This window comes from Ovis canadensis, chromosome 7, assembly GCF_042477335.2.
Source record: "Ovis canadensis isolate MfBH-ARS-UI-01 breed Bighorn chromosome 7, ARS-UI_OviCan_v2, whole genome shotgun sequence".
Taxonomy (NCBI): domain Eukaryota; kingdom Metazoa; phylum Chordata; class Mammalia; order Artiodactyla; family Bovidae; genus Ovis; species Ovis canadensis.
In genome coordinates this window covers 55,735,396-55,763,203 of record NC_091251.1, presented here as the reverse complement: position 1 = coordinate 55,763,203, position 27,808 = coordinate 55,735,396, and the positions used below count along the sequence as shown (strand labels likewise).

At 55.5% G+C, this 27,808-nt stretch overlaps 1 protein-coding gene across 1 annotated transcript; it reads left to right on the top strand.

The window, feature by feature from the left end:
* The first annotated feature begins 1,708 nt into the window (after positions 1-1,708).
* On the top strand, positions 1,709-24,153 carry PLEKHO2 (pleckstrin homology domain containing O2). Its single transcript, XM_069596184.1, has 6 exons — positions 1,709-1,864; positions 7,791-7,940; positions 12,801-12,917; positions 17,529-17,633; positions 19,119-19,217; positions 21,164-24,153. Exons 1-6 carry the CDS (start codon positions 1,853-1,855, stop codon positions 22,178-22,180), a joined length of 1,500 nt encoding a protein of 499 aa, XP_069452285.1. The 5' UTR covers positions 1,709-1,852; the 3' UTR covers positions 22,181-24,153.
* The last annotated feature ends 3,655 nt before the right edge of the window (positions 24,154-27,808 follow it).

The window sequence follows — 27,808 nt, the reverse complement described above, 5'->3', positions numbered from 1 at the left end:
GGCCAAGGACACTTGGTCCTTCTGTTATCTTCCAGCCATTAGTGTGGGGCCTGACAAATAATTAGGGCAAATAAAATATTCGTGTTGAAAGAATGTGTGTAGTGTGGAGGCAACAACTAGAGGGACAGCATAGGCTGGATGGGGAAAAACTGAGACCAAAGTGGTGATCAGTGGCTCACTCTCAGTAGCAACAGAGATGACTGAATTTCAGAACTGACCTCACTCCCACTCCACCCCCACCATGAGTTGCTTCTATGCAACCACATAAATTCCCCAGCGTTTCTGATCTCAGGCAGGTGGAACCTGAGTTTCTAGATACAGGACCTTCTGAGTCCTCAGGCATTGGGTACACCAGCTGCACAGTTCTGCAGGTTGAGGGACTTGTACCATGTGGTGGCTTTAAGAGGTTGTTGCCATGTACACTGACTGTCTCTGTTTCCCCAAGCTGGATTTTCTTTATCCCTTTAGATGAAGGAAACCAGGCACAGATATGAAGAAAAAGTATGACCCCATCTTCCATCTCCTTGGTCCTGGAGCTCCAGGATGCCCTTTTCCATGCTGGCTGGAAGTGCCTTGGAAGTCTGAGGGCCAGTAGAAGGCAGTGAAAAGGGAGCTGGGTCAACTGGCACAGCTGCTGCTATGGCAGCCAGAGCCAAAGGTCACCATTGATTCCACCCACACTTAATTCTTCCTGCAAAGGCATTAGGCAGGGTTGACCCAGAGAGCTAAGAGGGAAGAGGTGTGTATGTGTGTGCGCGCGCGCATGTATGAAGGTGCTGGAGGTTGGGATATTGCCAGTCATCTTTTCTCTGTAGATCTCTGTTTCTCTAAGTGTAAAGTGAGGGCACAAGGTCTAACCAACACCATTATCCTTACATTTCACTTCCCAGCAAGGCTGTCAAGGCTGCAAGATTCACTGCTGGATGGGGGTGGGGGGGACCCCTCAGATACAGGAATTAGAGAGGTGGACAACTCTGAGCAATGCCCAGCGAGGGCAGGAGAACACTGATTTGGGGACCTGTGGCCCTCTCAGGACATCTGGCTCTGAGAGCCAGAGGCAGACCTCCATCCGCAAAGGGACGCGGGAGTCCAGACTCCCAGCCCCAGGTCTTCCCGTTAGACGACTCTCTTGGGATCCGAGCTCCAGGCGCCGCCCTGCCAGGAGATTCCGGGGAGGAGGACCAGGTCGTTGCTACTACCCCAGGGTCAGGGAGGAAAGAAAGAATCTCTTGATTGCCCCCATTTCTGGGCCGTCCCGGCCGGTTAGCCTAGTCTGGCAACCCCAGCCCACTCGGTCAGGAGATCTCAAAGGCAGAAGCAGTCAGCACCTCGGGGGCTCGCTCGGTCCTGCCCCACCCCGGCCCCGCCCTCGGACCCCGCCTGTTCCCCTTGCCTCCGCCTCTGGCCGGAAGCCCCCTCCTCTCTTCCCTCCCCCTGCCGGTCCCCCGCACCCCTTATTCCTTTCCAGTCCCAGTCCTTCCGCGGGTCAGGGGAACCTCTCTCCGCCCGGTCCCCTCTGTCTTCCTCCAGCTCGGGTTCCTCCATCCAAGTCCCAAGCCCCCGCCGGGCCCCGCCCAGGCTCCTCCCTCGGCCCGGCCCCGGTCCTAGTTTCCCGCCCAGACCGGGGCCTTCAGGCCCCTCTAGTCCCCTCCCCGGACCCCGCCCCCGGCCCCCGGAAGCCTCTCCCCGCCCTCGGCCCCGCCCCCCCGAAGTTTCTTGGGCCCCCGGCAGCCAGCGGGACAGAACGCGCAGAGCCGCCGCCCGGCCGGCGGTTGATGGAGGTATCGGAGACCGCGCGGCGCCGGGAGTGAGCGGCCGAGCGGTCGAGCAGCCGGACCTCAGCGGACTCGTCATGGAAGAGGAGGTGAGGGCCGGGCCTGTCGGGGGGCCTGGGCTGGGGTCTTTGAGACTCTTGCGGCGGCTGGGGTCCCTGGCTCAGGCCCTTGTTCCAGCCAGCCCTTCTCTTGCGGCGGGTCTCCGGACACCCCCACCCACCCTGGCCACGCCAATCCCCCAGGCAGAGCCTAGGCCCGATGAGATGAGGCAGGAGCGGGAGTAAGGGATCGCAGACCCATTCTCCTTCATTTTTTCTGTCTTCTCCCACCAACTGTGGTCGTGGTGGTGCTGGTTGTTCCCATTGGGCAGATGGGGAGACTGAGACTCCGGTGAGTTTGATGACTTGCTAAAAGTAGCATGAGTCGCTGGGCTCGAACCCTTGTTATCACTGACTCCCTGTGCTGTCCACGTCGGATCCTAAAAGGGCACAGTGTGTGTGTGTGTGTTGTGGGCCTGTGGGTTCTGGAATCCTTGTCTCAAGGAATCTTGAGGCTGTGACCCTGTGGCTGGAGGACTGGAGAAGTTGCGTTTTCTCCCCTAAATCCCTGTAGGTCCTTTATCCCTGGTGGGTCCAGCTTCTTCCCTGATTAGTTGTCAGGCCCTGATCAGGGCTGATCCCTGCCCCTGCCATCCTCACATCCCTGGAGGGCTGATTCCCTGGAGGAGCTGGGCAGCTGGACCAGCAGTGGTCCTTGAGCCTCCCTCATTCCCCTCAGGACCTTCATGGTCTGGAGTGTGGTCAAGCACTCTGTGACCCCCGCCCTTTACTTGCAGACTCAGTTCCCTCAGTAGCCCCTCTTCCAGGCACGCTGCCAGCACTTAATGTGTGACTGTGGAATGAATAAACTAGGGAGGGGCTTGCTGAGACTAGAGGATTTTGCTTCTGGTCCCCCAAGGGGGTCTCAGCTTCTGCCCCTCCCAAACCCAGGGGAGGGGCTATGTCTTTGCGTGGATAGGTGGGGAGGAAAGATGAAACCTTCACTCTTGGGGCAACCCTGGCCAGCTGAGGACCAGACTGCCTGTGTCCCCATCCGCGCTCATCTCCCTGCTTCCTGGGACCACTGTCCAGGAGCAGCTGGGGTATCTGTCTGAGTTCCCTCAGGCCAGGCCCTGCACTTCTGTGGGATGGTAGATAAGTCACTTCCCCTCTAAGCCTGCATTTCCTCTTCTATAAAATATTGGGCCTGGTCTCCTCCCCGGGTCTTGATTGTAGCCCCTTCTCTCAGAGTGGGTGGAAATAGGGGGCACAGTCAGGCCACTATGATTTGCTGTGGTTTCTTGCTGACAGGGGTGGGGCTCCCTTACCCTTACTGTGAGGGCTGGGCTTCTTCCTCTCCTCTTCTCCCAGAGGATGTGGGACAGGACTACTCGATCTCCGAGCTGCTCTGACCACCGCACCCCCCTCAATTAAGGGAAGTTCTCCTGGGGCCTCTTCGTCCAATGGCTTGTCTGGTGGTCAACCCGGCCCTCTACTCCTCTGGTCTTGAGTCTCTAACATTGCCATTTACTAACTCCCAGATGCCAAAAGCTCCCTGCGTACCTAGGGTATCTAAAGCTTTGCCCACCACCTCCCTGCATGACCAGGGGCTCCCTGTTCTCTACCCCTCCTTTGGCATCCCTCTTTTCCTCCCGTTTCTTCTCCCCACCACTTCCTCTTGTTTCTCCAGGCCTCAGTACCCATCTCCTTTCTCTTAAACACTGCTTAGATTGTAGTCACCTTCTCTGCCCCATGACCCTAGGCTGGCCTCCTCACCTCACTCGCAAATGGCTCCTTTTTCCTCCATATAATAGGATGGTAGTTTCCTCAGGTTGAGGTTTGGTGCAGAAGTGTGGGTCTTGGCACTGGGCATCTGCCCATCTGTGTTCTCAGGGCCATAGTTTCCCCATCTGTAAAATGAAGGAGGTGGGTAGTCCAGAAATGTGATGGTTTATGTGCAAAAGCTTTGAAAGCTGCAGTGATCAGTGTGAGGTTATTGTTGCAACTGGACTCAGGCTTTCCTGTCTCCGCCCTGGGGTTCTGCCCCCCCTCCTCTCAGTCATGCCTTTCGCTGGCTTGGCCTCCAGTGGCACCAGGCTGCTCCTTTGCCTTTACCCGTCTAGAGAGTGGCAGGGCAGTGGCCTGTCCCAGTACGGGTTTTGGGACCTTAAGCTAATCTTCGGCTCTTTCTGGCCTGCAGTTTCTCATCCTGTAGTGAAGGGGTTGAGAATGTAGGGTCTTTGATGTCCTTTTCTGGGCCAAGATATGTGTCTTCTTCCTCACAATCCTACCAAAACCCTTCCTTCTGCAAGGGCTTCCCAAACTAACCCCAAGCCCTTACCCTACCAGAGAGCCAAGACTGGGTACCCGTCTTAGTAGGTGCTTGAGCCCTCCGAACGGACTGGGATCCTCTCAAGCAGAGGATTCCCACCCAGCCCCCAGACTGGGGATTTCCCTTGTGCGGGGGTCTGTGTTGCGCCCATTGGACTGGAAGTTCCCCACGCAGAGCCTGTGCTTCCTCTCTCTGATTGCCCCATCACAGGGCTCTGACATGGTCGGTTCTTAGCAGAGTTTGGTCAGAGCATCATGGGGTTTAGTCCATCCAAGAGCAAAGGTCATTATCCTAAGCTTTCTGTGATGTGAGGTGCCAGCAAGTTCTTTTCTGCTGGTCTGTCTCTCCCTGGCATGGCTCCTTTCTGTGCACAGGGCTGGGCTGACCTGGTATCTTTTCCTTTTCCTTTCTTTTTTTTTTTTAAACAAATGACCCAAAGACCCTCCCCTTTCAGGCAAAGCAGAGCCAGGCTGGTGCCCAGGGGTGCCTCAGAAGCTGCTCACGGTGGGCATGGGGAGGGGCTTGAGTGAGGATGGGTGGGAGAAGAGAGGGCGAAACAGGAAGAAGAGTGGTCAGCTGGTCAATGAGACGAGAGAAGGCCAAGAAACTGGGGTGAGCAGGACAAAACCTCCCCTCTGAGCCCTACCAAGGGGAGGGGCGGCTTACTAAAACTTACTGGGGCATAGATAGCCAGCCTCCTGGTGGGAGAGTGTCTGAGGGGCAGGGAGAGGGACTGGGTGAAGGGTGGCAGGACTCTGACCTCCAGCCAGGCCTGTCTGCTGGTATCTGCTGTGACTGATTACGGGCTAGGAGACCCTCCCATGGGCTTGGGTTTGTGCCACCTCCAGTCCCTCAGTTGTCACCCCCATCCCCGAGTGCCTTGTCTCAGCCCCATGCTGATATCCACATCCCCGAAGGCTCTGGGCTTGCTTCTGGCTCATACAATCATGGCAGTCACTGGGCGCTGCTCTGCTGCCTGTAGAGAGGATGCATCAGGACACAAGCTTCCAGCCTTGCCCCCAGGAGCTTCCAGCTGGCAGGAAGTTTTCACAGCTCAGGCTGTGGGTGAGGCAGACAGGAGAGGTCACAAGTAGAGGGGCTGTGAGATCCCATGGGGTCGTGGGTGGGCCCCTGGAAACAGGAGGCGAGCTTGGAGCTCAGAGGTGGGAGATCTGGGCCGCTGCTCTGTAGTCTTGTGTAAGAGAAGCCTAAGTCTGCAGGCGGTGTGGGGGTGGGGGGAGTGGCCAGCTGCTGTAGTTACTAATGGAGGGGTGTGACATGTCAAATGTGGAGGTGGGATTTCCCTTGACCCACTTCTTCCCCTCCAGCCCTGGGCCTAGGCCAGCTTGCAGGGGTCCCTGAGTGGAGAAGGCCTCAATGGGTCACGAAGCCCATAGGGCTGAACACAAGTGATGAGGGTGGGGCTTTGGGTGCATAGTAGGATGCTAGAGCCCCCCTTCTTGTCAAAGGGCCCCAAAGTCCTTTCTCCTGATCAGGGTGGCTCATAACTAGCCTGCCAGCGAGCCTCTCACTTCCTCATTCTCCATCCGGGAACACCATTTGGGACCACTCCACTTCTCCATTCCTCTTGCGTCTATAAGTTAGGGAGAGATCTCTAGGGGGCACCTCATATTCCTGGAGCTCCTGGGGGCATTGAGGCCCAGCAGCTGAGCCCAGATAGGTCTTGTCTTGAATTCTGAACCAGGGACAGGGTCCCCGAGAGGCAGAGGGAAAGGCAGTGACAACAGTAGCAATGCCAGCTGCCATTGACTAAGTTTAGGGGGTCCTAGGCATTGGAGAAGGCAATGGCAGCCCACTCCAGTGTTCTTGCCTGGAGAATCCCAGGGACGGGCGAGCCTGGTGGGCTGCCGTCTCTGGGGTCACACAGAGTCGGACACGACTGAAGCGACTTAGCAGCAGCAGGAGCAGCAGGCATTGCTTTATATGTTGTATCTTTTTATTTAGCAACAAACATTTATTGAGCACCTACTGTGTGCCAGATACTGTCTAGCCATTGGGGATACAACAGTAAACAAAACAAAAATCCCCAGCCTCACGGAGTTATAGTCCTTGCAACTTCTGTTGATATCACCATGTCACCAATGAAGAAACTGAGGCTCAGAGAGATCGTGTGACCTGCCTCCGGTCTGCGTGGCTTGGGCTCCAAAGCTCAGACTCCTGACCAGTGGAGTATGCAGCGCAGTGGGGGAGGGGGCCACAGTAAGGACCAGACTGGGGGTTCCCTGCTGTGATGGAGCTCAGGGAGGCCATGCCCTGCCCCACTCCTGACAGCTCACCACTCTTCTCTCTGGACTTGTCCTTCTAAAAGCATCGGTGGCCACAGGATATCTCTGGGGAGAGATGTGCTCCTTTTAACTGGAGCCCCCCTTTTTAAGCTTTATGTAAATTATAAAGTAGTCAAAATTAGTCAGTGCTGATTTCCTTCTAGCATCCTGTAGATTCTTACATGCTCTGAGCCCCTTCTCCTCCACCCTCCCCTTCACACTCATCACTGTGGGTACCAGTCATTGAAGCAAAGTGGTTAGCAAATTGGGTGTATTTTTATTTTCATTTCACAGGTCTTTCTCAAGCACCCATTATGTGTAAAGAAACAGTACTGGGTGCTGGGTACCAAATGTGAATTTGGCCCCACCTGGTAGGCATATACCTGGCACCCAGCTACCCAGGTGGGTAACCAAGAGACACGAGATGTCAGTGACTGGCCTGAAGGCTCCAGGGTGGCTGCTGTGTCCTTGAGAAGGGTTTGAGTTTACCTGCTGTACCTGCCTGTGGTTGAAGGCAGCCCTCATCAGGTGGGGTGGCTGCGGGTGAGGGCAGTGGAACCTCCTGCTTTGGGGCCGGATGCAGGGGCTGCCAAGAGGGCTCTCTGGAAAGGCAGGGGTGAGGAGGAAGATTACCACTCTGCCTGCCTGCCTCCTCCCATCCTTCTGATCCTTCTTGGACATCCTTTTCTCTGAGAGGCTGTCCTGTGCCACCCTGACCTGAACCAGGTCCCCCACTATCCTGTCTCACTCCCTCCTCTTCACTTTCACTGATTGCTTCATAGCATTTCACACTTGTTTGTGTGTTTACCTCTGGTGTTTATTTGTTTAGCTCCTCCTTCCCTGCACTGCCAGCTCTGAGAGGGGAGAGATGTGTTATTTTTATTCTTCCCTGCCTACTCCAGCACCCATGACATTGTGGGTGCTCAGTACCACGTGTATTGACGTGGTTGAATGAATACACGGGGAGCAGAACGGTGGAGGGGAATGCGAGGTCAGAGGCCCAGTGTGAATTCTGATTTTGTCCTCCCAGTGGCGTGACTCTGGTAAGTCACCTCTCCTGTCGGAGCTTCAGTCTGCAGTGACATGTGGATGAGGATGCTACCACCTAGGAGCATCCTTGAGCAAGTTGCATGGGTTAAATGAGGCAGTTTGTGTAAAACATAATACAGTGACTCAATATAAGGTGCCTGCGGTTATTATTGTGGTTGCTATTATTATTGCCATTTCTGATACTGGATTGAGAGTAACTGCCTCAGGGATTGGGGGGAAATTCACGTGGGGTGATATCCAGCAGAGGGATACATCTCTGTGTGGCCTCCGGGCAGCAGCCCTCATGGTGTGTCCGAATGCTCTGTTACAGGGAGTGAAGGAGGGCGGCCAGAAGCCTCGGAGCGCGCAGACAGCAGACAAGGCTGGCTGGATCAAGAAGAGCAGCGGGGGCTTCCTAGGGCTCTGGAAGGACCGCTACCTGCTCCTCTGCCAGGCCCAGCTGCTGGTCTACGAGAATGAGGTAAGGACCGGCCTGCTCCTGAGTCTGAGTGTTCTGCGTTGGGGAGCCAAGTGAGGGCAGCCCAGGCCAGAAAGAGATCCTGGACCCGGGACTGGAAGGCCTGTTTCACTTTGGGCCTGCTATGCAACCTTGAGCAAGTGCCTGGTTTTCTCTGGGCCTGTGCAGTACAGGGCGGTACCTCTAGGTGTGAGTGTAGGGCTCCCAGGTGAGGGCTCTTTGAGGTGTATGTGAGTAGGGATGCGTGCGTCTCCTCAGCTGGCCACCTACTCTGCAGCTCGCTGTCCCGGGGCTAGGTTCCGCTTACGTGAAGTTTCCAGAAAACCGAAGCTTGCTCCACTCAGTAATGAGAGTAGAAATAAGACTTAACTTCTAATGCTTGTTTGGCGATCTTGCCTACCCCTCTTGGACGATGGGCTTCCCTGGTAGCTCAGATGGTAAAGCGTCTGCCTGCAATGCGGAAGACCTGGGTTCGATCCCTGGGTCGGGAAGATCCCCTGGAGAAGGAAATGGCAACCCACTCCAGTACTCTTGCCTGGAAAATTCCATGGACGGAGAAGTGTGGTAGGCTACAGTCCATGGGGTTGCAAAGAGTCAGACACGACTGAGCAACTTAACAGCAACTTCTTGGATGATGCTCACACAGTCCCTGAAGAGCAGCCATCATGTCACATTCTACAGAGGAGGATCCTGAGGCCCAGGGTGGCCGGATCCTGTTCAGTGGCTCAGTGAAAGAAGGTCAGATCTAGACCCAAAGTCAGGGAGCTCTCCATCCAGCTATGCCAGCAAGTAAACTCTAAAACTTGTTTTTTATGGAAATCCTCTAAAACAGGGGTCCCCAACCTACAGGTCAAGGACCAGTACCTCTATCGGATCAGCGGCAGCATTAGATTAGAAATAAGGTGCACAATAAATGAAATGTGCTTGAATCACCCCAAAACCATCCTCCCACCCCTGCTCCTTGGAAAAATTATCTTCCACAAAATAGTTCCCTGGTGACCAAAAGTCTGGGGACCGCTGCTCTAAGACATGTTGGTTATTCCTGTCTGCCTGCTCCAGCAGAAGATGCTGGCTAAACAGTCCTCCTCAGTGACCCAGTCCCTGGTGCGCCAGCTGTTCCTACTGCCGGACTGTACTTCTCAGCTGTTCTTTCTCCTATAATATCAACCTCCCGGTTGCCTCTTTTGCTGTCCTTGTGCCTCTCACAGTCCCCGCATCTTTCCACTTCATACTCGTGCCCCTTTCCATTTGGAAGGCTTGGAATTTAGACAGCCCAGCATGTGGAAGTTGTGTGTCGAATAAGTGTTGATAAAGTTCTGGGTGAAGACCTGAGGCGAAAAGGTGGTCTTTACTTGGGAATGCTATTTGTGTTTTGGGGTTGAGGCTGTAAGAGGGCTGTCTCTGTGTGCCTCTGACCAATGGGTATGTGGAGAAGAACTGGGCTGGGGGCAGGGGAAGGGGGATCCTGCCTGTTCCCCATCAGCCCCTGTTGGTGTGCCTCAGGCTGACCTGGTCAGTTCTTCCTTGTCCCAGGCCAAGAGAGATCTAGGCATTTAAAGGAGCTGCCTTTGAGATGCACCTCACCTTTCCTGACTGAGTCCCCAGGCTCATGGAGCTGGGGTGTCAGAGAAACAGCCAGAGAAGTCTAAGGGGGTGAATCATGCAGACAGTCCCCAGATGTTCTGCACTGCCACCAAATTAGGATATGCTGTGGTGGCTGCAGGGGGCTATTTTTATAAGTAAAGGGGGCTGTCACAGCCTCCTCCAGTTCCAGCTACCATAAGAACTGAGTGACAGGCCCCCAGCTGTCAGCTCGTCAGGTGCTGCCAGCCTTGTCCTGGGCCACCTCTCTACATCTGGGCACGTCTGGGAAGCAGGAAGGATTTCACATCCCCTAAACACGAAAAGTCTAAATCACACTTTAAAAAAAAAGTCACTATTAAAAACCTCAAGGCGTTTTCAAGAACTTAGCACTCGGGGGTGGGGGAGCTTGGCACAGGAGAGGGAATTGAGAAATGTTCAATTCCCCTTTCTGATGTAAGGAACTAGGCGAGTGCGAATGACTCTTGGCTGTTTCTTTGCTGTCAGTGAGGCTGACATTCCAAAAGTGCTGCCCCCGCCCAGTGCCTGCTGGGTTATCCGATTTTTCTGAGCTGCAGAAGGGCCAGATGATTCAGCGATTCAGGTTGAGAGGAGACCCAGGTCAGGCAGCCATGGGGAACTGGGTGGTGGAGATGGACTGACCTTTTGTTTCCAGACAGAGGAGGGTGTGTTTGGGCCAGATATCTTTCCAGTGGGGGGAGGCCTGTATACATAGGGTAGGTGAGGATCTCTCTCTGGGATCGGAGGGAAGAAACCTGGAGTCTTGCTCTGAGTCAGGCATTCAGTTTAGCAAACTTTTCCTCTGGAGCGCCATTCCTTATAGGGCACTGGCAGGGGAACAGAAAGGAGACATAGGCAACAAAGGTGGAGAAAGGTGGCTCCTTCCCCATGACAGCGTGTCCCTAGCACCTAGTAAGATGCCTGCAGATGGGGAGTGTCAGAGGAGAGAGAGCACTGAGGCTCAGGCTTGTGTGGGAGAGCAGGGCGGCTTCCTGGAGCAGGTGGATTTTACCAGCCTTGTGTTGAGTGCAGACACCTGCAATGGATTGAAGACTAAGGATCAGAAAGAGGTGCATGGAGGCAGGAATGGGAAAAGATACTTGTTTGAATCTAGATGGGAGAGACAGGTCACCCTGGCTACCTATTGCCCTTTCCCTGAGGGGCTGAAGAGAGTAGGTCAGTGGTTACAAACCATAGCTGTACAGTCACCTGCTTTGGAAAATACTAACATCTGGGCTCTGTCCTCCAGGGATCCTAATGTAATTGGTCTGGGATGTTGCCTGGGATGGGGATTTTTAAAGCACACAGGTGCCACCAAGGTTGAGAATCTCTGGTGTAGGGTAGAGGTTTGCAAGCTTTTGCAAACATCAGAATCACCTGGAGGGCTTGTTAAAACTCAGATTGCTGACCCCTTCCCCCAAGATTATGATTCAATAGGGTGGGGGCTTGAAGATGAGCATTTCTGACAAGTCCCCAGGTGATGCGACTGCTGCTGGCCCAGGTACCACACCTGGAGGACCACTGGTGCAGAGCAGCCTGCTGCTAGGGCCACTGTCCAGTCTCTGGCTCTGGCTGGAAGGAGTGTGGTGTGCTACAAGGGCTCTGGCCTGGGAGTCAGAGGATGTGTGTTTCCATTTGGCGCTGCTCCTACGTTTGGGTCTATGTATGCTCAGTTGCTTAGTCATGTCCGACTCTTTTGTGACCCTACGGATTGTCACCTGCCAGGCTCCTCAGTCCATGGGATTTTGCTGGCAAGAATACTGGAGTGGGTTGCCATGTCCTCTTCTAGAGGATTTTCCTGACCCAAGGTCACACCCGCATTTCCTGTGTCTCCTGCACTGCAGGTGGATTCTTTACTGCTGAGCCACCAAGGAAGCCCATATTTGGGTCTGTGGCCTAGGGCAGTTCCCTTTGCCTCCAGGTCTCATTCTTTTTTTCTGTGCTGCTGCTGCTGCTGCTAAATCGCTTCAGTCGTGTCCGACTCTGTGCGACCCCATAGACAGCAGCCCACCAGGCTCCCCCGTCCCTGGGATTCTCCAGGCAAGAACACTGGAGTGGGTCTTTTTCTCTATAAAATGAGGCAAATCCTGGGATTCTAGGATTTCAGGGTGCTTGAGGGACTCTGGAAAATCAGGGAAGCAAAAGAGCTTGCTAAGTGTCAGGGTTTCTTAGTAGGTGAGAATTATCATGGAGGGAAATTGGGGTATTTCCTCTGCAAAGAATCAAGTCAACTGCCTCCCTCCCAGATATTCCACCCAAAACTGAGGAGCCCTGAGGTGGTCCCTGGTTGGATGCTCTTGCTGGGTCTGCATGGTGTCAACAGCAAGAGTTGACTTCACTTGCCAGCCAGTCTCCCAGGGCATGCAACTACTTCCCTGGAGTCTCCAGGGGGAGAGTGTGACATGCTGAGGAAGCTGTTTCAGCCTGGTCTTCCCCAGAAGAGGAAGCAGCTGACCACCACTGAGGGAGGAGCATCTCCCACACTTGCTGGAGAGGCACCTGGGGGGTGGAGCCCAGGAGGAGAATACACTCAAGAGCCAGGGCTGGCATGAGGGAAGGTGGCCCAGGCAGTGTCCAGAGGTGGCTGAGAAGAGACTGGTCACTGTCCTGGCCACCAGCCCTACTAGTGATGAATCCTCACGGTGGCAGGCTTGGGATGCTCTTGAAGGAACTCTTGCCCTGTCTGTTGTGCTGGCCACAGAGAGTGGCCTCTCACCCCAGGTGAAGGGTCAGAGGAGGAAGATGCCCAGTGGGGAAGTCAACTTCGGATCACTGTGGTGAAGTCAGGTCGTATAGCCCCAAACAGCTTCTCTCTGTGGCCCTACCTGGAAAGCCCTTTTTTCCTTTCAGCTTGCTCCTCCTTCCAGGCCACCTCTTGCACTGATCTCTGCCTGGCTTCTGGGCCTGCACGGGCTCCCGGGCACACTTGCCTAAGCCCTTCCAGCTTCCCCCATTTCCTCCTTTGGCCTTAGGCATATCTGAATCAATCCTGCTACCTACCTTTGTGGGTAGAAATGTGCTGAGAGCCCATTTCTTATGTGGATGGAGAGCTTTGAGGACATCCCTCCAACCAGTGTGGACTGAACATCGTCTACTTGCCGGGTCTGAATGCCACCTCTTGGTGGTTGATTGGCAGCCCGAGGGCCCTCTCTGACCAAGCGAGGCCCTCACTGAGTGGGATCAGGCTCTGGGGCAGGCCTGGGTGTTTGAGGGTCTATGGGCATCTGGCGCTTACTGTGTTTCCTCTGTCTCCCTCCCCAGGATGAACAGAAGTGTGTAGAGACAGTGGAGCTGGGCAGCTATGAGAAGTGCCAGGACCTTCGTGCCCTCCTTAAGCGGAAGCATCGATTTATCCTGCTGCGGTCCCCAGGGAACAAGGTAGGGCTGAGCCCGCTGCTGGCTGATATCCCTCCAGGCCAGGGTCTGCTGGGGAGGGTCACCCTGGAAGGTTCTCGAAACAGTCTGGGCTCCTGGATGCAAGCCTGACGGGTCTCTGTTCAATGTGGCAGAGGCCCAGACCCAGGTTCTGCTGTGGTGGGACCTTTGGCTTGTTTATGTCTTGGAGCCGCCCTGCCCCTGGTTGAGAGGAGGTGCGTTTAGGCCTCTGCCGAGAGCTCCACTCCCGTCTCCCCTTCCAGGCCCTGGGGGCTGTAGTTGGAAAGTAGTCTTTGGGAGGTGGGCCCTTGGCATTCTCCCACCGCCTGGACACAGGAGGCCAGGGGCTGAGGCAGGAAGGCTAGGGATGAGGTCTTCACCCCACCAGACCTCGGCACCCTGCCACAGTCAGGCAACCACACCCTTCCTTCATCCCAGGCCTTCCTGGGTGGGCCACCCCTCCTACCTTCCATCCTAGCTTCAGTGCTCAGACCCACAGCTCCAGCCTTCCTCCTTTTGCATTGTCCTTTCTTGGCGGAAGCTGGAGGAAGTCTCTTGCCTGAGAGGTTCATTCCCTGGGACAGGCTGTGTACGTGGACAGAGTTCGCTGTTTGCACCCCTCATCTCTGGCAGGGAGTCTGGGTGGGTGTTGCCACGTGGCGGAGTTTCACAGATGTCAGGAGGGAGATCAGCTTGGGGGCTGGTGTGCACAGTGCTGCTCGCCAGCTTGCGCCCATCTGCAGCTGGGCCGTGCCTCGCCCCAGCTTCTGCTCGTCATGTGGAGCCTCGCAGAGAGGGGCTGAGTCACAGAAGCTGGGGGCTGGGGAGCGGGCCTGGTCTGGGCTTGCCCCAGGCCATTCTGATTCTTTCATAGCTTTAAGGGCCAGGAGCCCAGTACTCTATGTCCCCAGGGGAGACCATGATGGCTTGACTCAATAACCTTCTGTCCCACTCAGTGGCAGGTGGGGCAAGGAAGCATGGAGCTCTGATGCCGGGGATGGGGTTGTGCCAAGGTCAGGGGCAGGTTTCACTTGACTTCTGCTGCTTAGGGTTCCATGAGGAAGATGGGGAGAGCAGCCATATCTTGGTCTTTCAGGCCCTAGAACCCCTACACTGTTCTGGAGGTGCACTTGCCCTCTGAGTGGTGCTGTATTTGTGTGTGTGTGTGTGTGTGTGTGTGTGTGTGTGTGTGTTTGGGAGACATGTAGAGTGCGCTGTGTGTGAAGGTTGGCCTGTGTGTGTGTGTGTGTGTGTGTGTGTGTTTGGGAGACGTGTAAAGTGCGCTCTGTGTGAAGGTTGGCGTGTGTGTGTGTGTGCGTGCATGTGTGTGTTTGGGAGACGTGTAGAGTGCGCTGTGTGTGAAGGTTGGCCTGTGTGCCTGAGGCCTGTGTGTGCACCTCTGTGTGCAGGAGAGTGTCCGCCTGGCCCAGGGGTTGTCTGCGTCTGTGTGTCCCTCGGTGAGCACCTGTGGATGTGGGCAGAGGGGTCTTCTCTGTCCTCTGCCAGTGCCGTTCTGTGGACCACCTCGTTTCTCTGAGAACCAGCTGATGGTGGGCTAGGTGGTTCGGGCCCCACTCAGGATGGGACATCACCTTCCAAGTAAGCGGCCTGTTTGTGCAGCTGCATTCTCAGCTGCTTCGGCCAACACCCTCCCTTTCATCCCCCAGTCAAGCCAGGAGTTCAGGTTGGCTCTGGGTGACTCTAGGAACAGGACAGTGAGTTGGCAAGTTGGGGCTGTGGCGTGATTGGTGGGGGCTGCTGGGTAGCGGGAACACAGCCCACCCTGGTTTCAGCTCAAGGGCCCTTGACCGTTGGTACCCCAGGAGCTCACACAGAGAGTGGGGGCTCTCCAGAGATCACATGGTGGACTGCACGGAGCACCGCTCCCCTGCCCCCAGCTCCCCCACACCCTCACCCTCCTCTCCTATCGCCTTGGGTGTTCCCGTCCTCAGTGAGGCCACGGGCTGGCCAGGAGGTCACATGACCCCGGCTGTCTGGTCCTGAGGCCGCCTTTTTTTCCCTCTAATCAAATAAACAAAGACTCCAGTGTCTTGCATGCCCCTCTCCCTCCTGCCTCCCCATCCCCACACCCCTGCCATGAGGTCACAGGCAGACGCTGCCAGGAAGCAGGGTGGCCTCTGCGGGACCTTGCTGCCCTGCTGGTTTCAGCCAGCTTGGCCCTTTCCTCTTTCCTCTCTCCCCCTCCCACTTCTTTCCTCTCTGCCATTTTGTCCTCCCCCTTTTCCCAGCCAAGTGGGCCTTCTCTGTGTCCAGTCCTGTTAGCTTCTGAACTCCTAGTGGGGCCTGAGCCCTGGGGCTTCTTGGGAAGGCTTGGGGAGGGACCATCGGTGCAGCCTGTGGCTCTTCAGGATGTGGGGTGGGGGTGGGGCAAGAGGAGCAACTTCTTGGTCTTCTGTCTGTCCCTATTCTGATCACCCTTCTGTCTGTCCCTCTTCTGATGCCTAGCTCATTCAGGCAGGATTACTGGGTTCCTTAGGGTGGGGCTGGGTCCTGTATAACTTCGTATTCCCTCTCCTGGGGAACCCCTGGGCCAGCACACTGCCCCCAGCCTGCTTAGATGGGCTGGCCAATGGGAAAGAGTTACAGTTTGGGTTGGGTGCAGTGATTGGATTTTTTGTCCCATTGAGGCCCCAATTAGTAAAGAGATCCTTGCAGTTCTCATTGCAGGTTAGTGGGACTAGAACTCGGATGTTGACTCCTCAGTCAGTGCTCATTCTCTGCCCCACTCTTGCTGCATCTTTTTCTGAGTTCAAGTGTATGCTTCTCAAGCTGTCTGGGATGCTAAGTCCTGCACCAGGCAGGGGCCCCACCCCACTGACTCTGGGGCTGCAAGCAGGGGCAGTAGCTGGGCTGATGGGCTGCCTGGGGCCACCGTACTCACAAACCCCATCAAAGGGTTGAGCGGGCCCTTTCAGAACTTGATGCAGTGCTGTCTCTTCCTGAGCCCTGAGCAGCCCTGATGGCTGGGCTGAGGCAGTTGCCAAGGTGCCCTGGGGTTTCTGACTTAGCTGCCGATCTCCTGCCAGGATCGAATTTACCCTGGTCATGCAAATGAGCATTTGGCTGTGCCTGGCATGGGGAGGTGGGTGGGACCAGGGCCCTGTATGAGGAGAACTCAGAGGCAGCCAGGAGGAAGTTATATAACGAGGATGCTGAGGGGGCCAGGCGGGCCGTGTGTTATATAACCAGGAGAACGGCAGGAGGGAAGGCACGATCTAACACCCGGGCGGGGATGGGCAGCTGGTGACCTGCCCGACAAAGAGCTAGGGCATCTCGAGGTCGGAGAGTGGGCAGAGGCCCCAAAACGGGAACCAAGGGCCAGCTCATTCATTGATGAGCTGTTCATTCAGTAACTACTTACTGAGTACCCACTATGTGCCAGGCCCTGGCTTTGTTGTTGTTTAGTTGCTAAGTCTTGTCCATCTCTTGTGTGACCCCATGGACTGTAGTGAACCAGGCTCCTCTGTCCATGGGGTTTCCCAGTGAGTTGCCATCTCCTCCTCCAGGGGGTCCTCCTGACCTAGGGATCGAACCTGCATAACCTGCATTGGCAGGCGGATTCTTTACCACTGAGTCACCAGGGTGTTCAGTTCCCTCAGCATCGCTTTGTAGTAGGCAGTGGCACCCCTTTTTCCAGATAAGGAAACTAGGACTGTTTTGTGCAGGAGAGAAATGGTGACAATTCCCATGACTGAGCACCCTGTCTGTGCCCACTTCCACGTTTAACGCTTTGCTACATCATTGATCTTCACAGCTCCCTGAAGTTCAGGGTAAGCCAGCTGTGAGTGCTGGTCTGTCCAGCTCAGGGGCCCTCCTGCTGTGTCCGCCATGGAAGGTAGCTCCTCGGTCTGAGTGGCTTCACTCCTTCCACTGTTTCCTGTCTGACCTTGGGGCCTGTCCAGGAGGGGCCTCTCTGAGCTGCCTCTGATTCTAATGTAGGAGCTTGGAGCTTGTGGCTTGGGGTAGGGTGAAGGGGGGATGTGAGGCTGAGCCATGGGATTACTTCAGGCCGCCTTGGCCAAGTCCCGTCTCTCTGATGAGCCTTGTCTATATGATGAGGGGGCTGAAATGGGCCCCCTAAGGCCCTTTCTCTCTTTCAGTCCATGACTCAAGGCCAGAACGGAGCCTCTGGGACTTTTTCTCTTGGCAAGGACTAGGTGTGAGGCCCCTGGGCAGCTGTAGGTGGCCATTGTTCTCGTACGCCTTCTCTGATGGCCACCCCTCACGCCTGTCACCTGTGTCATACTCAGTCTGGCAGATGTAGACTGGGACTACATTCCTACTTCACAGAGAAATCTCAGAGGCCAGGCTGCAGTCTGGGGGAGTCACAGAGGGTGAGACCAGATCTGGGCAAGGCCGACTTGAATCCCAATCCCTGGCAGCTGTATACATGGAGAGGGTCCCTTCTCGGATGGGTCTGTCTCCTCCCTTGCTCTGGAGTCCCCATGTGAGACCTGATATGGGGGTCACTTTGGTTTGCTCCTGACCAGCTGTGGGAAGGTAGATTTCAGGCTGTGGTGGTAAGTTTCCCTAAGACCCCAAGTGTGAACCCTTATAAATGCCTGCCATTCATCATACCCATGCCTTTTGCAGGTCAATGACATCAAGTTCCAGGCACCCAGTGGGGAGGAGAAGGAATCCTGGATCAAAGCCCTCAACGAAGGAATCAACCGAGGCAAGAACAAGGCTTTCGATGAGGTGCGATGCAGTCCTCTGGGTCTCTTTTCCCTCCGCGTGTGATCTCAGAGTGGACCCTGTCCCCCACCCCAGACAACCCCTTGATTATGTCGCTGCTACAAACACTGGGGCACCTGCTGTTGTTACCTCATTTAATCCTCACAACACACTTCAAAGTAAATGTCTGTGTTCCCATATTGCAGATGAGGAAACTGAGGTGTAAGGAAATTTAAGTACGTATTTTTAAATTAAAACATGGGTAGAATTTAAATGGTTGCAACCATGCTTCCTTTCCAACCCAGATCCAGCCGTAACAGCAGGTGGGCCCAGGGCAGAGAGGTCTGGGGTGAGCTGAGAGCCTGACAGCTTACTCTTCAGTTGGGCTGTGAAGTCCGAGCTTGGCTGGCTCTAGGCCAGGCCCTCCTTACCTGTCTGCAGTGGCCATCCAGCCCCCTCTCCCTGATGCCAGCAGGGCCATGATCAGGCTCTGGGCAGGAAGGGTGTTCCACAGGGCCAGATCTCCTAGGGAGGGTTTATCTTTGACATTGTGGATTCATAGCTATTTGGGCTCTAATGGACCAGGGGGTCACCTAGAGTGACCCCTTGGGTTGCAGAAGACTGAGGTTGATGGGGACGAATTCTCCCAGGCAAGTTCCCTCTTAACACCCAGGTTCCCTTACTGGCAGCCATGGCTCCCAGGTCACGTCTTATGTGACTGTGTCATATTCAGCCCTTCACTAGTTTGGTAGAGTGTCCCCGTTGCATGGGAGAGGATGTTGGAGGCCACAGGAGCATGGTGTCAGCCGACAGCCTTGATGGAGCAGGACCAGCTGCTCCACTGCAAAGACCCCCAGGTGGGCCTGAGTCTCACCTCAGGGGAGAAGAGTCTTAGAACACCCCCCATCACAGGGACCAGCTGCACTGGGATTCAGTCTGGATTTCCCACATGACTCACTGTGGCTTCCTGGATACTCCTTGCCCACATTCCTCACCCGCAGAGAGGGTGCCCTCCAGGCTTCCCGCCCCAGGGGGAGTAGAGCCCCTGGTCTTTCTTAAGCTTTTCTTTCAGGATCCTCAGGGGTCCTGGGAGAGTGACTGGGGCCAAGGAAGGCCTTTTCTGGAAGCCAGGTACTAGGGGATCATGGGGTGTCTCCTCCCCACTCCCCCCGGCTAGGCACAAAAACAGTCACAGAGCTGCTTATATACTTGCAGTGGACTGAGAAGTGAGGGCTGATGGCCTGCTTTTGGGCAGAAAGACTGAGGCACAGAGGGTAGCTGCAGAAGAGGGCGAGCCTTAGGTTGCAGAGGGACGACAAAGGCCATGTAGAGACGGGTGGAAAAGCAGAGACCTGGATGCAGGGAGAGGCCTCAGAGAGACAGTGTGGGGCACCGGACCCTGTCAAGCAAGGGGGAGGTGCAGACCCCACCTCTGGGTCAGATCACACCTGGCCATTTCTTCCCCTCCCCAAGGCTGGGTGGGGACTGACACGGTTTCCTCGTTCTTAGGTCAAGGTGGACAAGAGCTGTGTCCTGGAGCATGTGACACGGGACCGCGTACGTAGGGACCAGCGGCGCCGGCCCCCTACGAGAGTCCACCTGAAGGAGGTAAGGCCTTGCCCTCAGCTTGGAAGGGTTGGGGGTCAGTTGAGCCTGGGACTGCAGCTGCTTAGGTGGCAGCGGGCTAGGGGGCTACCTTGTTCCTAAGCACTCTTGGCATCAGGCTGAGCTGACCCTTGAAGCACAGGAAGGGTTTCAGTAGGGAGACTTGGAGTGAGGGAGGTCCTGGGTATAAGGAATGGTGTGAGTTTGAGGCCCCAGCAGGGGAGTTTAAGATGTGCTCTGTCCCTTTGACTGGGAGATGGTGTGGGAAGGCGGGGTTGGGGGGCGGAATTGTGGAGGTCTTGAAAGCAGGGTTTGGGGGCAGGATGGATGGAAGGGTGTGTTCCAGATGTCAGTTTGGAGGCCCTGGGTAGTATGGGTTGGGTTGATGCAGGGAAAGCCAGGGGGCCAGGAAATAGAGGCAGAGGTACGGCCTACAGGGTCCAGGAGGGGTGAAAAGGGAGGGGCCAGTGGGAGAGACACTGGGCAGCAAGAGCCACCTGGGCTTGTGACTGAATTCAGGGCTCAGGGAAGCAGAGTGAACACGCAGGGTTGTCAGAGTGCCCACATGCCAGGAGACTCGGGCGTGGGAGGGGGAAGGGAGGAGTCCTTCCTCAGACCTTGGAGGACAGGAAGGAACCTCAGCAGATGTTGCCTTTGAGGAATGAGGGGCACAGGGAGCCAAGGAAGAGGAGGCCTGAGAGGGGTGCATCCAGAGAGAAGGGCCCTGGACCGTGGGTCATCAGCCAGGTTGGCAGCCACAGGTCATGGGACAGGACTGGGGAAAAGGCAGACGGTGATGATTCCAGCACATTTGCTCAGAGAAGGAGTCGGCTTTGGGCTGTCATGGCGTGCAGAGCCGGGGGTGCTGGTGCGAAGGAAACCGTGGCGGGGAAGGAGGGAGACAGAAGGGGGTCTAGCTCATTGGATGGTTTGCCTTTGAAATGAGACAGCCTGTTCATGTCTGTCAGCTGAGGGAAAACATCCTGCAGAGGGAGTGACTGAAGCAGCCAGAGAGGAAAGGCGTGTCTGAGGGAGGAAGCCTGGGAGCTATGCGGAGGGCCAGCCTTGGGGAGGGGGACCCTCTGAGAAGAATTTAGGGAGGGACTCGTGTCCTGTGACTGAGTACACGTATAGGCCTGGTCACCCTTTGCGTGTGAAAGGGAGTGAAGACCTTGAGGGACCTCGGGCAAGGGGCCTCCTGCCCAGTCCCGCTCCAGGCCCTCCGAGGAGTTGTCCCCATGATCTTGGGGCTGCTGGGTGTCCCTGTGGGCCCCTGGGGCCAGGTGGGGACAGCTGCCTGCTGGGTGCAGCTGTTCTCCTCTGGCGGTCAGCTGTGGTCTCGGGCTGCCCATGTCTGGGGCCACGTGTGATGACATGAGGAGAAAGGGCACTGGCTGCTGAGCAGCTGGGCAGGGGAAGGCTGGAGAGCTCTGGCCCAGAGGGCTGGCAGGCTGGACAGAAGTCTCCACAGCAAGTGAGCGCAGGGTGATGCAGGAGACTCGTGTGTGAGATCTGATCCTGTCGCCTGCTGGGTGGGTGGTTGCAGAGAAGGGGCCCTCCCAAGGCCTACAGCCAACTAGGGGGCTGAAATAGGGCTGGAAACCATGTTCCCTGCCACCCAGGCCAGCACAGTTGCCTTTCAAAAGACCAGCCTATTACGCAAGCTGGAAGAGCCAGGCTGAGGCCTGAGAGGACACCTTGGTTCTGGCTTCCTGGCCTGTAATTCCAAAACCAGGTATTTTATGGAAGTGAGAGAGATGAGAGGATTCATTAGAGAATCACTTTAGCTACTAATCAGGTGGCTTTGGAAGCCAGAGCAAAGGGCATGGACGGCATGGGAGGCCAGATGCATGGGAAGCCTGGATGAGAGGACTTGAGTACTCTTGTAGGTGGGCACAGCTGACCCAGTGGCCGGTCATCCAAGTTGATGTCATGTCCTGCCCTTGCAGGTAGCCAGTGCTGCATCTGATGGGCTTTTGCGTCTGGACCTCGATGTTCCGAACAGCGGGCCGCCAGTGTTAGCCCCTAGCGACGATGTCGATGCAGCCCAGCCCCGGGAGACACCCCGGCCGCCCATGCCTCCTGCCAAGCCTTCCCCAGCACCTGAGACCAGCAGTGCTGGTGACAGGTTGGAGACCCCTGTGGGGCAGAGCACCCCTACCCCTGCCCCAGCAAGCACTGAGGCCCACCCTGAAAGCCAGGAAGACTCAGAGACTCCAGTGGTGGAGGACAGTGACTCTGAGCAGCCCCCCAACAGGATCCTGCCTGACAAGCTGAAGGTGAGCTGGGAGAACCCCAGCCCTGAGGAGGCCCCTGACTCTGAGAGTGCAGAACTGTCCCAGGTGCCGGGTGCTGAGACTTCTGAGGCTGGGCCCAGGGAGGGTGGGAAGCCCCCTACCCCCCCGCCCAAGATCTTATCGGAGAAACTGAAAGCGTCCATGAATGGCGTGGAAGCTTCTGGGCCAGCTCAGAGTCCTGGGGCCTCTGAGGTGTCTGCTCCAGGCCCAGCAGAGGTCTCAGTGAATGGTGTGGATGACAGTCCTGAGCCCCTCCAGTCATCCCAGGCTGCAGGACCCCCAGGAACTCCCCCAAAGGCTGCAACGACATCCACCACCCTGCCCCCCTGGGACCCACAACCTCAGTTCCATCCCCGCTGCTCCTCCCTGGGGGACCTGCTGGGGGAAGGCCCCCGACGTCGGTGGCAGCCTGGGGAGCAGCTGCATCGGGCTCAGCTGGAGGTGAAGGTGGCCTCAGAAAAGACAGAGAAACTGTTGAACAAGGTGCTGGGCAGTGAATCAGCCTCTGTAAACGCCGAGACGTTGCTCAGCCAGGCTGTGGAGCAGCTGAGACAGGCCACCCAGGTCCTGCAGGAGATCAGGGATCTGGAAGAGATGAGCCAGGAAGCACCTGGGCTCCGGGAGAAGAGGAGGGAGCTGGTGACCCTCTACAGGAGAAGCGCACCCTAGGGCCTGCCGGGCCAGGGACTTTCCCTGCTGGCTGGCTTAGTCCCTCAGAGCCCAGCCCTGCTGTGAAATGTGTTTCTTCAGGCTGTAGAAGGGCCATCAGGCATGTCTGGGTTCGGCCAGGACCTGTAGAGACTCCTGGGATCCTTCCCTCCCTGCCCTGGCCAGAGGTGCCAGGTAGCGCCCAGGGCTGCTGTCTGGCTGGGCCTTCGGTTCTGGGCTTGGGCTGGGAGCACACACTCGGGACGTCTGTGCTTGTGTGGTTGTTCCGAACAGCCCGAGGGCCTTGGCACAGTGCTCGGGGTTTCCGGGGGCGGCATCATCTCTACTTCCCGCCCTCAATGGTTTACATTCCTGACTTCTGAATAGAGCACATGGCCAGATGTTCCCAGGCAGAGCCTCGTGGCAGAGGCAGCTTCAGGCCATAACTGACCCTCCCCACCCACCTCTTCCCAGAGGTGGCTGGGGCCTCAGGTCTAGACCAGAGGTTCGGCCTTCAGTTGAGTGTGACCTGGATCCCAGCTGGGGCCTCTGAAGGCAGGTGGGAGGCATCTGTGTGAGAAAGCCATTAGCTGTGTGGCCCCTCCCTGGGCCCGTTTCCTATTCTGCAGGCCTTCCCCTCTGGTGAGCCGGGCTTGGTGGACTCCAGGGTAGAGGAGGAACTCAAAGGGTCTCGTAGTCTTTTCCCTGCCCCGGACCAGCTTGGGTCCAGCCTTGCACATTCCTGTTCAGGTAAACCTGATGTCAGCATCAGAAAATCCTGTATTTAATTCATTATAAATCAACGTTCAGGAGTGAAGCTGCCCCAACTTCTCTGCTTTCCAGATGGGATTTATATCTGGGTCTCCTTGGTTTTTTCTCAACCCAGACAGGTCCAGTACCCCAGTTATTTCTTCAAATGCTGACGGGAGCGGTTGGGCCTGAAATCACTTCCCTCTCCCCTTTCCCCTCCTGTGGCTCTGGCCCCACATGGACTGCTCCTCCTGAGCTTCCCTATGGAAGGAGCTTTATCTCCTTCCTGGTCCGTCCTGTCCCTACCCCATCCCTGCAATATCATCTCTGGCTCCAGAGCACATCCGGTCTCTGTCCTGCTGCAGCGGCTGGACTGAGGGCAGGGTTTGTAAGGTGCGGAGGCTCTGAGGGCCGCAGCCGCTCCCTGGGGCCTGTGGGAGTAGGAGCAGCTTCTGACAGGCCTGCTCAGGGGTTTCTGCAAGTGCACTTTTGTTTACTGAAAGAGAGGGAAGCTCACAGCTGTGTGCTTTGGCCTTCCTGTCCATCGCCCCACCCCCAGCCACTAGTCATGCCCACTGAGGCCTGCAGGTGCAGGTCCCTGCCTTCTTTGCTCTGCTTCTGTTTGGTTCTTGAGGGTAGTGGCAGGTATCAGGAGGGGCACATGTCCAGTCTGCAGCCTGACTCTGCAGGGGTGTGGGTGAGCAGCAATGTCATGACTCGTGAGCCCCCATTGGCCTCCCTGAACCACACTCCTTGGACAGACTAGGCTCCCAGACCTAGCCTGTATGAGGTTTCTTCATACATCAGATTAGATCAAGGTCCACCCATCTCTCCATATGTCTCCAGTATGAGAGCAAGAATGTCACCAGGGGCCCACCTTCACGTGGCCCCTTCCGTCTTCTTTGGGGAACAGCCTTCCCTCACCAGCCACCTGGGCTGGGTGAGGCATTCACCAGATCACCTCCTTCCTGGGACTAGAGCCTCAGTTTCCTGCTCTGACAAGTGACCAGGCTGAGCAAGCAGCTCCGGGGTCACCTCAGTGGCTTGATGCCATTGGTTCCTACGGGGTGCCTGTGCCTTGGCAGCCTGGACGCACGGGGGACGTCAGCTTCCAGGGGAGGGGAGGAGGATCCGGGATATGCAGGGACTGCCTGGCTGGCCTCCTGGAGGAGGGTGGCATTCCATGTCTTCTGCTTATGAAGCGCCTTTCTTGAGAGTTTGGCAATAAATCCCTTTTTATGGAACTTCTCTACCACAAGCCTGTTTGTTGATGTGGAGACTGGCTCCAGGGCCTCATGGAAGCAGAGGATAGTTGGTGGTTGATGAGGGCATCACCAGTCCTCCAAACTCTGTTCCAGGGCCCCCTTCTCATAGGCCAGGCTAGAGGGGCTTGCCTTCTCACAGTGCTCCATCTTCGCTAAACTTGGTCTGGCCTTGCAGTCTCACCCCTTCCACCCAACACGTTTCTACAGCCTGAGGGCTAAGTATCATAGGGAACAGTACTGAACAGTTTTTAAAAACTTCATTGGAAACAATTTCAAACATAGAGAAACATTGCAAGAGTAAGTACAGTTACAAAGAACGTCTACACGCTCAGGTTGACCTGTTGGCTTATCTCTTGAGTGCCTTTTTTCTGTTATAGACATACAGTTCTTTTTTGGAGACTTTGGAGGATTAGTTATCATGGCCCCTTTCCTCTAAATACTTCAGTGTGTATTTCCTAAAAATAAGCATATCCTATTATTAATCATAGTACAGTTAGCAACTTCAGGAAATTTAACAATGATAGAATACTGTTCATATTCTGGTTTTATCATTAGACCCATTAATATCCTTTAATCATATGTTGCCTCCAGGGTAGGGTTGAATATTGCATACATGTCCCTTTAAGTCTCCTTTAATCGGAAATGTTTCCACAGCTTCTATTTTTCATGATTTGGGTATTTTTGAAGAATACAGTCCTCCCCAGATTTTTAATAGAATAGTCCTCATTTGGGGTTTGTTGCGGTTTCCTCATATATCAAGTTAGATCAAAGTCATAGAGTCTCAGCCAGAGAACTGCGCAGGTGATGTTAGGTCCTTCTCAGGACATCTGGAGACAATCTCCATCTGCCCTTCACTGATAATGTTAATTTTGATCACCCAAAATGTCTAATTTTTCTACCATATAGTTACATATTTTTCTTTTGTAACTAATAAGCAATCTGGGAGACATTTAGAGACCATGGACAGGACTTCCCTGGTGGTCCGGTGACAAAGACTCTGTGCTTCCATTGCTGGGGCCACTGGTTCGATCCTGGTCAGGGAAATAAGATCTCACATGTCACATAGTGCGGCCTTAAAAAAATAAAAAAGAACCATTCATAAATGTGTTGCATCTCATCAAAATTTCCCTCTAGATCTAGTCTCCACTGATGATTCTTGCCTGAACAGGTATTTCCTATGATGGTTCAAAATTATTCCAGCTGCCATTTTAAACCTCAGAGCCTGGTCCTGGTTGGGGTGAGCCTGGGCCTCACGTGATGCCTGTGGCACATCTCAGCAGGACCCAGGGCTTTGTTGAGTGCTCTTTAGAAACCCCTGGGCCAGCAGACAGCTCCAAGTCAAGCGACCAAGTCAAGTCAAGCTGCTGGCAAGGTGTCGAGTCCCACCAGGGACCTCAGTGAAGCTCAGCCTCTGGAGGCCTCAGTTTCCTCACTCATAAAGGGGATCACAGTGCCACCCACTCCTAATGTGGGAAAGCACTGCAATTTACTCCCCAAAGGTCAGCTCCCTTCCTTATCTGTGAGGGCTGCTGAACAGGCCTGGTGGTCAGCACAACAGGAAGCACCTGACCCGGAACTTACTGACTGTTCTCTGACCTTCATATTATCCCTCAGGAATTCCCCTGTCACTGGCCTGACGTGTGTCCACCATACCAAGTGGGTGGCCTGCAGAAGCAGGGGGACCCCAGGTGAATCGGTTCACTTCATCTGTGAGGGAGGTGGGAGAGAGAAGTCTCTTCACTGACAGGGGTGTGCCCCCACCCTGGCCCAGGAACAAGGTCTCCTGCTGAGGGCCGCCTTGAAGGGAGCAGCTGCCAGGAAGGTGTCAGTGGCCAGCCAGCCGCAAGACTGAGGAAGGATGTGGTGAGAACTTTCTTTCCTCCTGGCCCTGGGGGCAGGAGGCCTGTGCAGAGAAGCAGAGCCTTTTTCTTCTAAATACGAGTCTGAAGCCCTGTGGGGTTTTGCAAACCACAGATGACTGCCTTCAAGCAGGACTCAGGACAGAGGGGGAGGATCAGGTGGGGAAGGGGACATCCAGAGTGCCCCTGCCTCTGGTCCCACCTGAGCCCGAGCCCGGGAACCTCCCTGTGTCTTTCTGGAGCCACCATATTTTGTGTCCCCCCAATCTTGTGTTCCTGCCTCCCCACCTTCCCAACCCCTCTCTCCTATCCCAGACAGGAGACATGTCAGAGACATGAGGCAGGGCTGTCAGAAAAAAAGACCTCATGAACTCACTCAAGTGGAGTTTTCTGAGACATTACCAGGAGGCTGTGTGGGGGGACATGGAGGGTGGAGAGGTCGTGGTAGAATTCCGCCCTGTTGTCATAATTTTATTAAAGGAACAAAGTTCCTGGAGGAAGTAGCAGGGTGTAAGTAGAAAAATGTGACTTTAGATTTGGAGGCAGACACATCTAGATTCAAATTCTAGCCATGGATGCGTTTACCTTAGGTAAAGCCATTTACCTTAGGTAAAATGTGCCTCTGTTTTGCCTGTTTGTCAATGGGCTAATCTCCCTCTTCACAGGATTATTGTGGAACACTTAGCCCATGGTCTGCCTCACGGAAGACGAGGCTAATAGGCTCCGGCAGCCCAGCCTCTCAGAGCCCCTGCTGTTTGGCAGGCCTATTTTGGCCGCTCACTGTCACCAGTGGCCTCATGAGGAAGATTTCTGTTCAGTCCATTTACAGATTAGGAAACTGAGACTTAACTTGCCTAGGAGACCACAAGTTAAGCGTCGGGACCTGGGATTCCACACCCTAGGTTCCGGGCCTGGGGTGACAATCAACTGCTTCCTGTTTCTTCTCTGGAGAGTCTGTGACAAATTCTGGCTGACCTGGGCATCCCCACCTTTCCTGGCCCCTAAAGGGCACCCCGAGTTTGGTCTGGCTCTCTACCAGCCAGCCAGGGCCCAAGGGAGAGGCTCAGGAGGCCCTTCCCTTATAAGGACAGCAACTCAGCAGTGATGAAACTTCTGGGCCTCTCAGCTGGGTGGGCGGGGGAAGGGAAATGACAGGCTCCAACGGCTACAGCTGAGAGTCAGCCTCTGCAGGAACTCGCCCACGAGCCTCCCCTCTCCCCTTCCTGTGTCGGCACTCAGTGGGGCTTTCCAGAGGGTCCCACTAGCCAGAGTGGGGAGGAGGAGCCAGGGCCCGGGAGCCCAGGGTAGGCGGTGGCCTATGGAGGGAAGATGCGGGAACAGGACAAGAGAGGGGACAGGACCCTTGTAGGTCCTGCAGGAAGCACGCAGTTTGGACTCCAGGTTGGCCAGGCAGGGCCAGGTGAGAGGGAGGAGGCTGAGGAGAGGTTCTTGGGCAAGTCTCTTTCTCCCTTTAGACCTCTAAGGTCTAGTCATAAAGGGGTGGGGACCCAGATGGGGAATGGTCAGCTTGCAGCAAGACCTTCCCCTCCTCTTTCCTTAGCTGTGTCCCTAGTGGCCTGCCCTTCCCAACAAAACTTATCAGTCCAGATCCATCTGGGCAACTAGTTGAAGAATCATAGGTTATCAGGACTGATATGGATCATTGTGATCATCTAGTCCCTCCTGCTGGTTTTAGAGTGTGGGAAGTAAGAGCTTGGAGGGAGGACCTGAATAACTTGCCCATCTATTTTGTTTAAAATAGATATGTATGTATA